This window comes from Phyllobates terribilis, unplaced genomic scaffold, assembly GCF_046119375.1.
Source record: "Phyllobates terribilis strain yellow unplaced genomic scaffold, ASM4611937v1 Scaffold_3__8_contigs__length_932513732, whole genome shotgun sequence".
NCBI classification, from domain to species: Eukaryota; Metazoa; Chordata; class Amphibia; order Anura; family Dendrobatidae; genus Phyllobates; species Phyllobates terribilis.
Window position 1 is genome coordinate 397899757 of NW_027362763.1, and position 13304 is coordinate 397913060.

At 42.1% G+C, this 13304-nt stretch overlaps 1 protein-coding gene across 7 annotated transcripts in view; it reads right to left on the reverse strand.

Annotated features, from left to right (window-relative positions):
• ASRGL1 (asparaginase and isoaspartyl peptidase 1) overlaps positions 1-13304 on the reverse strand; it is a 66757-nt gene that overhangs the window by 6307 nt on the left and 47146 nt on the right. For all 7 annotated transcript variants that reach the window (XM_073675522.1, XM_073675521.1, XM_073675519.1 and 4 more), the window contains one exon: positions 11459-11569. In XM_073675522.1, the coding sequence (XP_073531623.1) occupies positions 11459-11569 (111 nt within the window). The remainder of the gene's footprint in view (positions 1-11458; positions 11570-13304) is intronic.

Sequence of the window (13304 nt, forward strand, 5' to 3'; positions counted from 1 at the left end):
AGTAACGCCCCAGGAAAGGAAGACCAAGAGTCACCTCTGCTTCTGAGGATAAGTTTATCCAAGTCACCAGCCTCAGAAATCGCAGTTTAACAGCAGCTCAGATTAGAGACCAGGTCAATGCCACACAAAGTTCTAGCAGCAGACACATCTCTTCAACAACTGTTAAGAGGAGACTTTGTGCAGTAGGCCTTCATGGTAAAATAGCTGCTAGGAAACCACTGCTAAGGACAGGCAACAAGCAGAAGAGACTTGTTTGGGCTAAAGAACACAAGGAATGGACATTAGACCAGTGGAAATCTGTGCTTTGGTCTGATGTGTCCAAATTTGAGATCTTTGGTTCCAACCACCGTGTCTTTGTTCGACGCAGAAAAGGTGAACGGATGGACTCTACATGCCTGGTTCCCACCGTGAAGCATGGAGGAGGAGGTGTGATGGTGTGGGGGTGCTTTGCTGGTGACACTGTTGGGGATTTATTCAAAATTGAAGGCATACTGAACCAGCATGGCTACCACAGCATCTTGCAGCTGCATGCTATTCCATCCGGTTTGAGTTTAGTTGAACCATCATTTATTTTTCAACAGGATAATGACCCAAAACACACCTCCAGGTTGTGTAAGGTGCTACGCCAGATGACCTGGCCTTCACAGTCACCAGACCTGAACCCAACCGAGATGGTTTGGGGTGAGCTGGATCGCAGAGTGATGGAAAAAGGGCCAACAAGATTGTTGGAAGACCATTTCCTGTGACTACCTCTTGAAGCTCATCAAGAGAATGCCAAGAGTATGCAAAGCAGTCATCAAAGCAAAAGGTGGCTACTTTGAAGAACCTAGAATATTAGACATATTTTCAGTTGTTTCACACTTTTTTGTTAAGTATATAATTCCACATGTGTTAATTCATAGTTTTGATGCCTTCAGTGTGAATGTACAATTTTCATAGTCATGAAAATACAGAAAAATCTTTAAATGAGAAGGTGTGTCCAAATTTTTGGTCTGTACTGTATATAATGGATTCAATTGTGGGACTTTTTGCAAATTAATATTTCTTAGAATCACTGTAGGTCCCCGTCAAGGACAGGAAACCAACTGATGCGGCAGAGAGGTACCGCCCTTTTTATCTGTAGGTTTCCTGTCCTTGAAGGGCGGATCCCCTCTCTCCGTGGTGCGGTCATGGGGGGAACGAGAGAAGAAGATGAAGAGCAAGTTGCCGCCTTACAAAATTGTTCTATGGATACGTCCGCTCTTTTCAGCCCATGACATAGCTCACACTACGAGAGCGATGGCATTCAGGTTTTCTGGGACCGCTCTACCTGCCCCCATGTAGGCCATTTTGTTGGCTTCTCTTATCCACCTTGATAAGGTAGCCTTCGACACCTTCAAACCCTTTCTAGGACCCTGAAAGGAGATGAATAGAGCCTTAACCTTCCGCCAAGACTCCGTAGATGTCAAATATTGCAGAAGGCACCTTCTGACATCTAAGGCGTGTAGTTTTTCTTCCATACTATTTTTAGGGTCAAGACAGAGGAGGGTAAGGCTATTTCTTGTGACCTATGAAATTTGGACACTACCTTAGGTAGAAAATCCGGATCGGGTTTCAAGATCCCCCTACCCTCCAGAACCAGGGTGACGGCAGGGGGGGGGGGGGGGGGGATATGCAGATAGAGCCTGTATGTCACTCACCCTAACAGCTGATGTTAAACCTACCAGTAGAATGGTTTTAAGGGTGATGACTTTAATAGACCCTGAACTTAGAGGCTGAAAGGGATATTCTGTCAAAGTATTTAGCACTGAATTTAAATCCCAAGAAGGAATTCTTGTGATAGGGATAGGTCTAGTTCTGGTACATGCTTTAATGAACCTAGCCACCCACGTATTCCTGGCCAGGTTGTAGTTATATAGTGCCCCTAGGGCTGAAATTTGAACCTTTAGGGTGCTAACTGAAAGACCTTGTTCTAATCCCTTTTGAAGGAATTCTAGGATCACCTTGAGAGCCACTTTTCCTCCCAAAATGGATGACAAGAACCTTCTCCAGGTTCTACCATATATTTTGCAGTAAATCGGTTTCCTACTACTTAGTCAGGTGGAGACCAAATTAGAAGAGAACCCTCTGTTCTTTAGTAACAACCTCTCAAGATCGAGGCTGTTAAATGCAACCCCGCTGCTTGAGGATGGAATATGGGCCCCTGAGAAAGAAGGTCCAGCACCTCCGGAAGGATCCAGGGCTCAGAGATCTACATCGTCTTCAACCAGAAGAACCAAGGCCTCTTGGGCCAGAAGGGGGCTATGAGAATAACTCTCGCTACATCATCCCTGATTTTTCTTAGCACCGCTGGAATCAGACAAAATCGGGGGAAAGGCGTACGCAAGAGCAAAGTTCCAGTTGATTAGAAAAAAAAAAAAGAAAAAAAGGAGTCTACTGATTAGGGATTCTCCCTCTGGTTCAGAGAACAAAACTTTCCTAGCTTGCTGTTTATTCTGGTTGCAAAAAGATAGATTTCTGGACAACCCCACAATCTGGTTGAACACTGACTCTTTTAGGGACCATTCTCCCTGTTGCGCGGTTTGCGGCTCAGAAAGTCTGCTTTTTCGTGGTCTCTCCCTTTGATATACAGAGCGGACAATAGCAGGATGTCAGGATGAAATATTTGTTTCAATATTTGCAGTAGGACCCTGGAGAAGGTGCCTCCCTGATGGTTTATGTATGTGACAGTGATCTGGTTGTCAGAGTATTTTCATGTTGTGGCCCTGCAGGAAAGGCAGTAGCTTTTTCAGTGCGTTTTCTACTTACAGGACCTCCCACATATTCAAAGAACCTTCCCTTTCTTCTACTGACCAAACACCCTGAACTATATGGTGGACCCCTTCCACCCGTTGGGACTGGCATCTGTGGTGACATTGATCACACAAGGTACCCCCCTCTAGGACTGAGCCTAGCTTCAACCACCACTGAAGAGAGTGTATTCCCTCCTGAGGGAGCATTACACAGCCTTACGAGGGAATCTAGAAGGCAATCTCATTTTTTAAAATGTTCCACTGCAATTCCCTTGTGTGGATCTGGGCCCAATTCACTGCCGGGATACAGGAGGTGAGTTAACCCAATAGGGACATTACTTCTCTGAGGGTCATTAACATTTATGGCAATACAGAAACCTATAAACTGACAATCTTCTCCTTTTTGGTCTGGTAGACGGCACTTCTTATGCTCGGAGTCCAGTACAAGACCCTCCAAAAAATTGTGTCCTTTGTGGGTCTAATTTTGATTTTTCCTGATTAAAAACACCACCCCAAATTATTTAAGGTATTGCATAGCTCTTTTACTTGCCTCTGACAGCAATCGTGTGAGTTTCCTACTATTAAGAAATCATCTAGATAGGGGACAAGCAGTCTGTTTTTTTTTTCGGAGGTGGGCCATGACTTCTGCTATTCGTTTCGGGAAACACCCGAGTTGCCAGGCCAATGGGAAGGGCATTGTACTGAAAGTGCCCCCTATTGACACTGCCACGCTGAGAAAATTCTGCAACTCTGTATATATCAGTATGTGATAATAAGCTTCCCTTAAATCCAGTATTGCCATATGGCAACCAGGGAAGAGCAGCTTTATCATTGATTTTATCAACTCCATCTTGAAAGAGGGAATCTTTAAAATATTTGTTCAAGTTCTTCAGATTGATTATCATCCTGTAAAAGTCATCTGGTTTCCTTATGAGGAATAGGGGGGAGTAGAACCCTTCCCCACTTGCTCTGGTGGGACTTCTAGCAAGATATTGTCCAGTAGTTTTAAAACTTTTGTTTCTAGCGCCAGTTCTGGTGGAGATGTTCGTGGGGTAGTCATTACAAATTTCTCTGGTGAAAGAGTTATTAACTCCAGCCTCAATCCTGATTTTATTACATTGAGGACCCAAGCACTGGAGATTTTTTACTAGGCTGGGGAGGAAGAGAGAGAGTCCCCACCCAGGGAACACAGTCATTTTTTGGAGGGTTTCCTACTCTCCTGGGAGGGACCGCTGAAGAGGAATCCTTTACTTCTTTTGGATCGATCCTCCCACCTGTCCTGCCCTCAGAATGTCCTCTTTCGGTCTAATTTCTTCCTCTGAAAACGCTGTTTGAAAGCTGAAAAGGGGGGTTTAGGGAACCCATTCATCTTGTCCCCTGCCTTTTCAAGGATGTCATTCAGGGCTGTGCCAAACAAGAATTCTCCTTCGCATGGGAGAGAGAACAACTTCCTCTTTGGTTGAAATGCTGGCTAGGAGACATACAGACAGACAGCTCTGCGTCCAGAGTTAGATAACGCTGTGACTTTGCTGCTAATCTTGCTGAGCCGGCCGAGGCATCTGCTAAGACGGCCACCGCCCCTTTCATCACCGGGAGTGTGGCCAAGATGGAGTCCCGGGGAGTACTTCAACTGGTCTTCTAAGTTGCTCAACCAGATCATGAGCGACCTGGCCGTACAAGTTACCACTATGGCCGGTTTTAATGCCCCGCTGATGACTCCCATGTACATTTTAGGAAGCTATCAACCTTTCTGTCCAAGGGGTCTTTTAAATAACACCACATCCTCAAAAGGTGAGAGAAGATCTTCTAGATACTTTAGAGATGGCCACATCCAATTTGGGGGCTTTGTTCTAGGACGTTGTTGCTTCATCAAAAGGGCATTTTCTTTTGAAGGAAGGGGCCACTTTTTTCTGGTTTCCCCATTCTTTATCAATTAGACCCTGCACTTTCTCATTAATGGGGAACGTTTTGCGTTTCCTCTGATCCATTGTCCCAAACTCTATGTCCTGTATGGACTTTTTGGTTTTGCGGTCGACTAGCCCCATTGTGGACCTCACGGATTTCACTAGATTGTCAACCTCATCCGGTGGAAAGCAATGGCCAGTTCCAGAGTCACCTTCAGACAAGGAAGAATCCTGAGGAACTCCTTCATCCGACTCCTTAGCAGATATTGTGGGAGATCTCGTGATTAAGGCTATGTTCACACATCTGCAGCTAAATCTGCTGACAAATTTTATCTGGCAGCTGCGTCAAAAATGCAGGTTTTCCTGTGTTTTTTGATGCGTCTTTGCAGCGTTTTTTTTTCACTGTCCTCTCTATTTAGGTATAAAGTTTTGTGAAAAAAAAGAATCCCATTCTATTTTGCCGTTAAAAACGCTGCAAAAACGCAGCAAAAAAACGCAGTTACGTTTTTTGCAGCGTTTTTCTCACCACCCATTACTTCCTATGGGTGAAAAAACGCTGCAAAAACGCTGAAAGACGTGACATGCTCTATTTTCCAAAAACGCAAGCAAGGCAGAAAATACGCAGCAAACAAAAAGCAACAAGTGTGAACAGAGAATTCTGGTTTCTCATACACTTTGCTGGTAGTGCAAGATGCAGCTGAAAATTTGCATAAAAATCTGCTGCAAAATACGCAGCAAAACACAACGTGTATGAACATAGCCTAAGTGATGTCTTCTCTGGGTGGGATAGGGTTTTCTACCTCTGTCCTAATTAGGGACCTCAGATTAGAGGAGAAGTTTGGGGTTTCTTCTGAAATAGTCTCGTCTATGCAACACTGGCATATCTTTTTTGGCCATGTTCTGGCTAACCCCTGACCGCACAGAGCACAGGCTCTGTGATTAGTTTTCCCTGAGCATTGTTTAGGGATCTCCGCAACGGGAGGCAGAACATCATCCAAAATCTTGCCTTCTGAGACTATGGACTCTTCCATTCTGCTGGAGATGCGCCAACTTGACCTGGAATTCATAGTCCTGCGAACTTCGCTCCAGTGGACACCACTCCTGTCTAGACGTGGCTGCTGCTTTTCCTTTTGCGGACGTGGCTGGAGATGCTGTGGCTGATGCTCTGGCTTCAGGTGCTGCTGCTGCATTGTATGCTGCTGCTGAGGATGTGAAGAGGGCTGCAATGATTCCATGGTAAAATCACAAGAGCCCCTGCCTGGCCGGCGATCCACCTTTACATAGGTATACATCAAGGGGATATGCTGACCGTCATGCTCCTGCAGCTTCCGGTACCACACCCGGAAGTATTACTCTGGGTGAAAGGTCCCAGCGCGTGCCATCAGGGCGCGACTTCCGGTTTTGTCACTTCTGGTCCGCACCCTGAGACTGCGCATCTGGGGCGCGCTGCTGCCGGCCACTACGAAGTGAAGGCGCCACAGCCCACGTGACGTTCGATGGACGAGATCCCATCGGGCCCCCCTATGGCGCTTCCAGCCCACTGGCGCCGCCACAGGGAAAAAAAAAAAATTGGTCGGCCCAGGTCTGGGAATATTCCATTTTCTTTCCTTACTTCTTTCTGCTTCCATTCAAGGAGGCTCCCCCGTCAAGGACAGGAAACCACTGATGTGGAGAGAGGCGCCGCCCTTTTTTTTTTATTTTGGAGGTTTTCGGTCCTTGAAAGGCAGGTCCCCTCTCTTGTTGGTGCCGTCATGGGTGACAGGAAAATTGAAAATATGATTTTGGTTACATATACACTTTTTTGCATTTTTTTCTTGATTTATTCAGTGTTTTTAGCCACTACATTATTTTGCTTGCAGCGCATGGTTACATATACATCATAAATACATACATATACACACACACACACACACACACACACACGCTTCTCACAATATTAGAATATCAAAAAATGTATTTATTTCAGTTCTTCAATACTAAAAGTGAAACTCATTATATACAGTCATTACAAACAGAGTGATCTATTTCAAGTGTTTATTTCTGTTAATGTTGATGATTAAGTCTTACAGCCAATGAAAATACAAAAGTCATTAACTCAGTAAATTAGAATACTTTATAACAACAGCTTGAAAAATGTTATCTGAAATGTTGGCCTATTGAAATGTATGTACAGTAAATGCACTCATTACTTGGTCGGGGCTCCTTTTGCATTAATTACTGCATCAATGCGGTGTGGCATGGAGGCGATCAGCCTGTGGCACTGCTGAGGTGTTATGGAAGCCCAGGTTGCTTTGATAGCAGCCTTCAGCTCATCTACATTGTTGGGTCTGGTGTCTCTCCTCTTCATCTTGACAATACCCCATAGATTCTCTATGGGGTTAAGGTCAGGCGAGTTTGCTGGCCAATCAAGCACAGTGATACTGTTGTTTTTAAACCAGGTATTGGTACTTTTGAAAGTGTGGACAGGTGCCAAGTCCTGCTGGAGAATGAAATTTCCATCTCTCCGGCAGAGAGAAGCATGAAGTGCGCTAAAATTTCCTGGTAGTCGGCTGCACTGAGTTTGGTCTTGATAAAACACAGTGGACCTACACCAGCAGATGACATGGCTCCCCAAACCATCACTGATTGTGGAAACTTCACACTAGACCTCAAGCAGCTTGGATTGTGTGCCTCTCCACTCTTCCTCCAAACTCTGGGACCTTGATTTCCAAATGAAATGCAAAATTTACTTTCACCTGAAAACACCACCTTGGACCACTGAGCATCAGTCCAGATCTTTTTCTCCTTGGCCCAGGTAAGACACTTCTGACGTTGTCTATTGGTCATGAGTGACTTGACACAAGGAATGTGACACTTGTAGCCCATGTCCTTGATACGTCTGTGTGTGGTGGCTCTTGAAGCAATGACTCCAGCAGCAGTCCACTCCTTGTGAATCTCCCCCAAATTTTTGAATGGCCTTTTAACAATCCTGTTAAGGCTGCGGTTATCCCGGTTGCTTGTGCACCTTTTTGCGTTTTCATTGGCTGTAAGCCACAATCATCAACATTAACAGAAATAAACACTTGAAATAGATCACTCTGTTTGTAATGACTCTATATAATATGAGTTTCACTTTTTGTATTGAAGAACTGAAATAAATGAACTTTCTGATAATAATCTAATTTTTAACTGGAGTGCTGCCTGATTTTTTCCATTTATATATAGATAGATATATATGGAGATACATAGAGATAGATACACACGTGGTCAAAATTGTTGGTACCCCTCAGTTAATGAAAGAAAAACACACAATGGTCACAGAAATAACTTGAACCTGACAAAAGTAATAATAAATTAAAAATCTATGAAAATGAACAAATGAAAGTCAGTCATTGCTTTTCAACACTGCTTCCAGAGAATTAAAAAAAATTAAAATCTCATGAAATAGGCCTGGACAGAAAAGCAACAATTTTGACCAAACATACATACACACATATATACACATACATATATATATATATATATATATATATATATATATATATATATATATATATATATATATATATATATATATATATATATATATATATATATATATATATATATATATATATATATATATATATTGTAATGCAGCAGCTTGCTAGCATTACTGTAAATGGTCCAGGATGTATTTACCGGACCATGTACCTTCCCCTTTAACTGACTGGTCACATGACCGTGACATCACACAGGTCCTGATGCACACAGTTAAGGTCCTGTCAGTATGTGTATGTGTGTGTGTGCACGGGATGCATATATAAACCCTGCTTAATTTGAGACAGGTGTGTTCGGTGTGAGGCCTGTGCTCCGTGTGTGTGGGACACCGACCGTGTGAGGCCGAGTCAAGCCTGGTGCCTGAAAGGCAGAGCCTGGATCCTGTTTGGATGCTAGTGGCCTTAGAAGGCAGAGGCTTGGTGAAGAGTCCTGAAAGGCAGAGCCTGGATCCTGTGTGGATGCTAGTGGCCTTAGAAGGCAGAGGCTTGGTGAAGAGTCCTGAAAGGCAGAGCCTGCATCCTGTGTGGATGTCAGTGGCCTTTGAGGGAACGACGGCTGGAGACCTCTACCTGGGAAGCCGCAAAGCCACAGTGGTGGCGGAGTAATGGACTGAGACAGCTAAACCCGGCAAAAGTAATACCCTGTGTTATATGGACATTAATATGGACATTGCTATTTTATTACCTTGCTGAAGGCTGTTACTTGGGCCACTTGGGCCTGTCTGCTACTTGAGAGACTCCCGGATGTTAAGTGTGTAAACATGCCGGTGGCGGACTAAGATGGACTGTGTGAACTGTGGTTTATGAAGTAATAAACTGCTGAGCATTGTTTAAAAAAGGAAAGACATTGCACGTGTGCATTGATTGTCGCAGCAAAGCGAGTATTCCCCATTATGATGACTAGTGCTGCCTTACATATACATATATATATATATATATATATATATATATATATATATATATATATATATATATATATATATATATATATATATATATATATATATATATATATATATATATATATATATATATATATATATACACACATACATACATACATATACACACACACACACACATATATATCGACTACAAGATCCCAGGTACTTTCAGCTGCATCACATCTAATGTGGTGTACTTAATTATATGTACCAAATGTCCAGCTGGGGGTCTGTATGTAGGGGAGACAGGGCAAAAACTTAGAACAAGGATGAATTCTCATCACCACACAATAAAAAAAAAGAATAGATCTACCTGTGGCCAAACATTTTTGTTTCCCTGATCACAGCATCATGGATATGAAATTACTGTTATCCTAAGTCATATTGTACGACTCGTTAAAGGGTTGATTGTGACTTGTAGGATTGCTGCTTCCAATAGGTGGTGCTATAGAGTTCAAGTCCTCTTTCTCTGAAGAGGCAATTTGCATATGGGATTAAAAGGTAGTTTAAAATCTCAGACAGAAAAGTTTGGGAATATAAACTCATTATGACCTTTGACACCTTTGAGAAGGAATGAATGTGTCGCATAGATTTATGTCATTCTACATCAACTAAGGAATGTGCTCAGACTTGTGGGGTCATCACAACCCTGGACCAGACCTCAATCACAGGATAATAAAACTTTCACTCTCCTTATCTATGAACCATTCCAATATTTACGACCACAACTGTTTATCCTTCTCCAATGGTAATAATTCTGCTTTACATCACTTGTCTCATCTATTGCATTATTTATGTGTCTTGCTGTGTATAAATATGTAACTCTTCAGATTTTGTGTTATTCTATGCCTGATGAAGAGACCTGAGTTGTTTCAAAAGCTTGCAATTTGTTACCATCTTTTCAGTTAGCCATTGAAAGGTATCAAGCACTGGGGACTCTCAAATCTAAATATTTTTTTATCTACTGGCTAACACGGTACAAAGATATCTATTTTCCCTGTAAGATAAAAAAAACATTCATTCCAAAATTTATTTTAAAAAACACAAAAAATCTGTCAGTGTGCTAGGCTATTAAATGGGCTGCTGGTTACTACCGGGCTACCATCCATTTGTATGGTGAGGCCACTGACATTAATAAGGCTGTGTTTGTGTTAATCGGTTTCAATGGGATTGGATACACAGTCCTAGGAGTCGTCCGAATGTCACACACCTTTTTGTCAGGGCAATTGGAGATTGTAAAATGTTGCAAACCTGGTGAATTTGAATATCAAAAGATGTGATAATTGCTAATAAAAAAAAGGTTTGTTTTTTAGAATTATTCCATGTCATATTTGTTTTTGCGCCCCCTGCTGTACTCAGCACTTCCTTCTAATGATGTCAATGCTGTGAGATGAAGCCGCTTCTAATGATCTAGATAGTGTTAGTAGGACTGCATAAGAGCAAGAGAATCAATCCAATGTAAAAGGGTATACAAGCAGTGGTTCTGAGCTACTGGGTATGCAAACTGAACACATTACGTGGATATTATAAGAAGGAATTAAAGAACACCAGGGAGTGCCTGACCAGCTATATAACAGCATAACACTAGACAGTTGAAGTTTTGAAACTATGTCATATTTTGCTTAAAGAGGTACTGTATTTCTCAAGTTTAGACGACATCCCCTATCCACAGGATAGGTGATAGTTTCCTGATCACTGAGGGACCAACTGTTTGGATCCCCATTGATCCCAAAAATAAGGGCTCTGAAAAGCCCTTTGTGAATGGAGCGGATGTCAATCATGAACACTGCTGCTATATTCATTCTTATGGGAGTGCTGAAGACCAGCTAAGCCCAGCGTTCGACCAACGCTGAAGATCGCATTAACAATGAATGGCATGGCACTGAGCATAATTGACCTACCGCTTCCTTCACACGGGGCTCCCGGGATCGATGCAGGTCCCAGCAGTCAGAACCCAGCAATCAGGAAGTTATTCCCCATCTCACGGTATAACTTCCAAATTTGAGAATAACCCTTTAAACCAACAGAGAAATTTGATATTCATTACTGAAATAGCCCCTTTAGTGAGGCTGTAGCAAGAACAGACAGTAGGGAGTCATTTCTTTCAGATAACACGTATTTAACTTGATTCATATCAACCTCTACATTGAACTCACAATAAAAAGCAAACATCCAATTGCTTGAAGAAGTCCCACCATGTTATAACCAACCGTTACAATAAATGTTATAAATTGCTCCAATAAATTACAGAAAAATACAACACGTTCCTCTTTCTTGGCATAACCCTGGTTACATGCGACAATATATAACTTATGATTTACCTTGTTCCATATAATGTAGAATAAGTCTTGCTAGCGTCACTTTCATAATACTTTCACCATGCCCTGTGGTTGATATGGCACCAATATTATTATTGGCGTAACCTCCAGAACCTGTATGACATAAGAAAAAAAATTGTAAGAAAGGTGCAAAAAAAAAAAAACTTATTTTTTGTTTGCTTTTCTAAGATATACAATAAATATGAACATTATAGGAAAACAATCATTGTCCAATGCATTCTGTAACCATGCTAAGAAACTTTACAGGAGAAGGTGAGTAACAGCATGCAATCATCTGGCTGTTATTGTCTACATTGTAAAAAGAATAAGTCTCTACTCAACACTGCAATATCTCGCAAAACAGCCAGCATAATTGTATGGCAATAACACTTTACTTCTAAGCTTAGATCTGTTCAGGAATGCACTGAAAACCAGCAATTCTCCGCACATTGCTATGCAATCTGTGACATCTAGTGGTCATTCTGTAGAATACAAAATTAGAAGTAGACACATTTCTTGCAAGAAATGTAAAGGTTTATTTTGTACAGCATGTGTCGTATTATTTACATTTCAGTGATTTTTTTTGTGGGTATCATAATATGGGATACCCAGAGGGAGTACAGTCCTGTAGGAAATTAAGGAGCAGCACAGATCTTTGTTCATCTCCTCTCTATACAACCTATAGTGACTCCAGGGGAAAGACAGAAACTTTTCTTTGTGCTATCACCCCCTCTTACCAGTCAGGGAATACATGTGCCCTCTGTCACATTTAGAGGAGTGGGGCTTCTTTATTTTTAATAAGAGTGATTTTTTTTTTTTTATTCTTATGAAAAAGTAGTTATTACTACTAGGATAACCCGTTCTTAATTGCTATATTCCCCTGTATAAAATTAAAAACAGCTTATACTCCCCTCCGATGCCGGCGCTGCTCCAGTGACATCGGTGCCTGGTCTCCCAGGGCTCCCAGGGCTTGCATGACAGTGTTATGCCACGTGAGCCCTGCAGTCAATCAGAAGCCACTTCAAAGTCACTTATTTCGAACTTACCTAACATCTAAAAGTAGTAACAGCTGCTGCTACTCTGACTTCCTCCAAACATCAGTTCCATCCAAATGAAGTGAGTGTAGCGGCCCCTTAATGTGTGCTAATTGGGATCACAGCTCACCTGACAATGTCACAGGAGCCCCGGGAGATCCAGTGCCAACGTTGCTGGATCAGCGCTGGCACCAGAGACAAGTGTAGACTCTTTAGATTTTACACAGTGGAACATAGCAATTGAGAAGGAGTTGTCAGAGTAGTAGGCAACCCCTTTAATATTATTTTAAAGGGTGTTTAAGGTTTTAAAAATGTAGCATTGCAATCAACACTAAATGCTCTACAATTCTGCAAAACAACAGAGACTGACAGTTCCACCACTGTGCAGCGGCTTACATTACAAATAGGAAGTCATAAACTGGTTAAAACAGAGCCTTCTTTGCCGGGCTAAACGAGGGTGCATGACTTCATGTGAGACAGCATGCGTCAAAAAATAAAAACGCACAAAAGTATGGGAACATATTTCTGGCACATAACAAGCCAACTAATAAGTGGTGTAAACTTAGACTAGACCGTGTTAAAATAACAAAAAATTTATCAAACACCATGCTGCATTTCAAGACTGTCTAGTCTGTGTTTCACTGGCTAAGAATTAGACAGTATTGTTACAAATTCCCCCTCTGCCTGTGGTTTTTCGTAAAAGCACTCTATAAAATAGCGTATATTGATGTTCAGGGCATCTTATTGTACATGGATCATCCACACGGGTAGGTGCCCATACAACACAGGTTGATCAGCTTTCAAGATCAGCATAA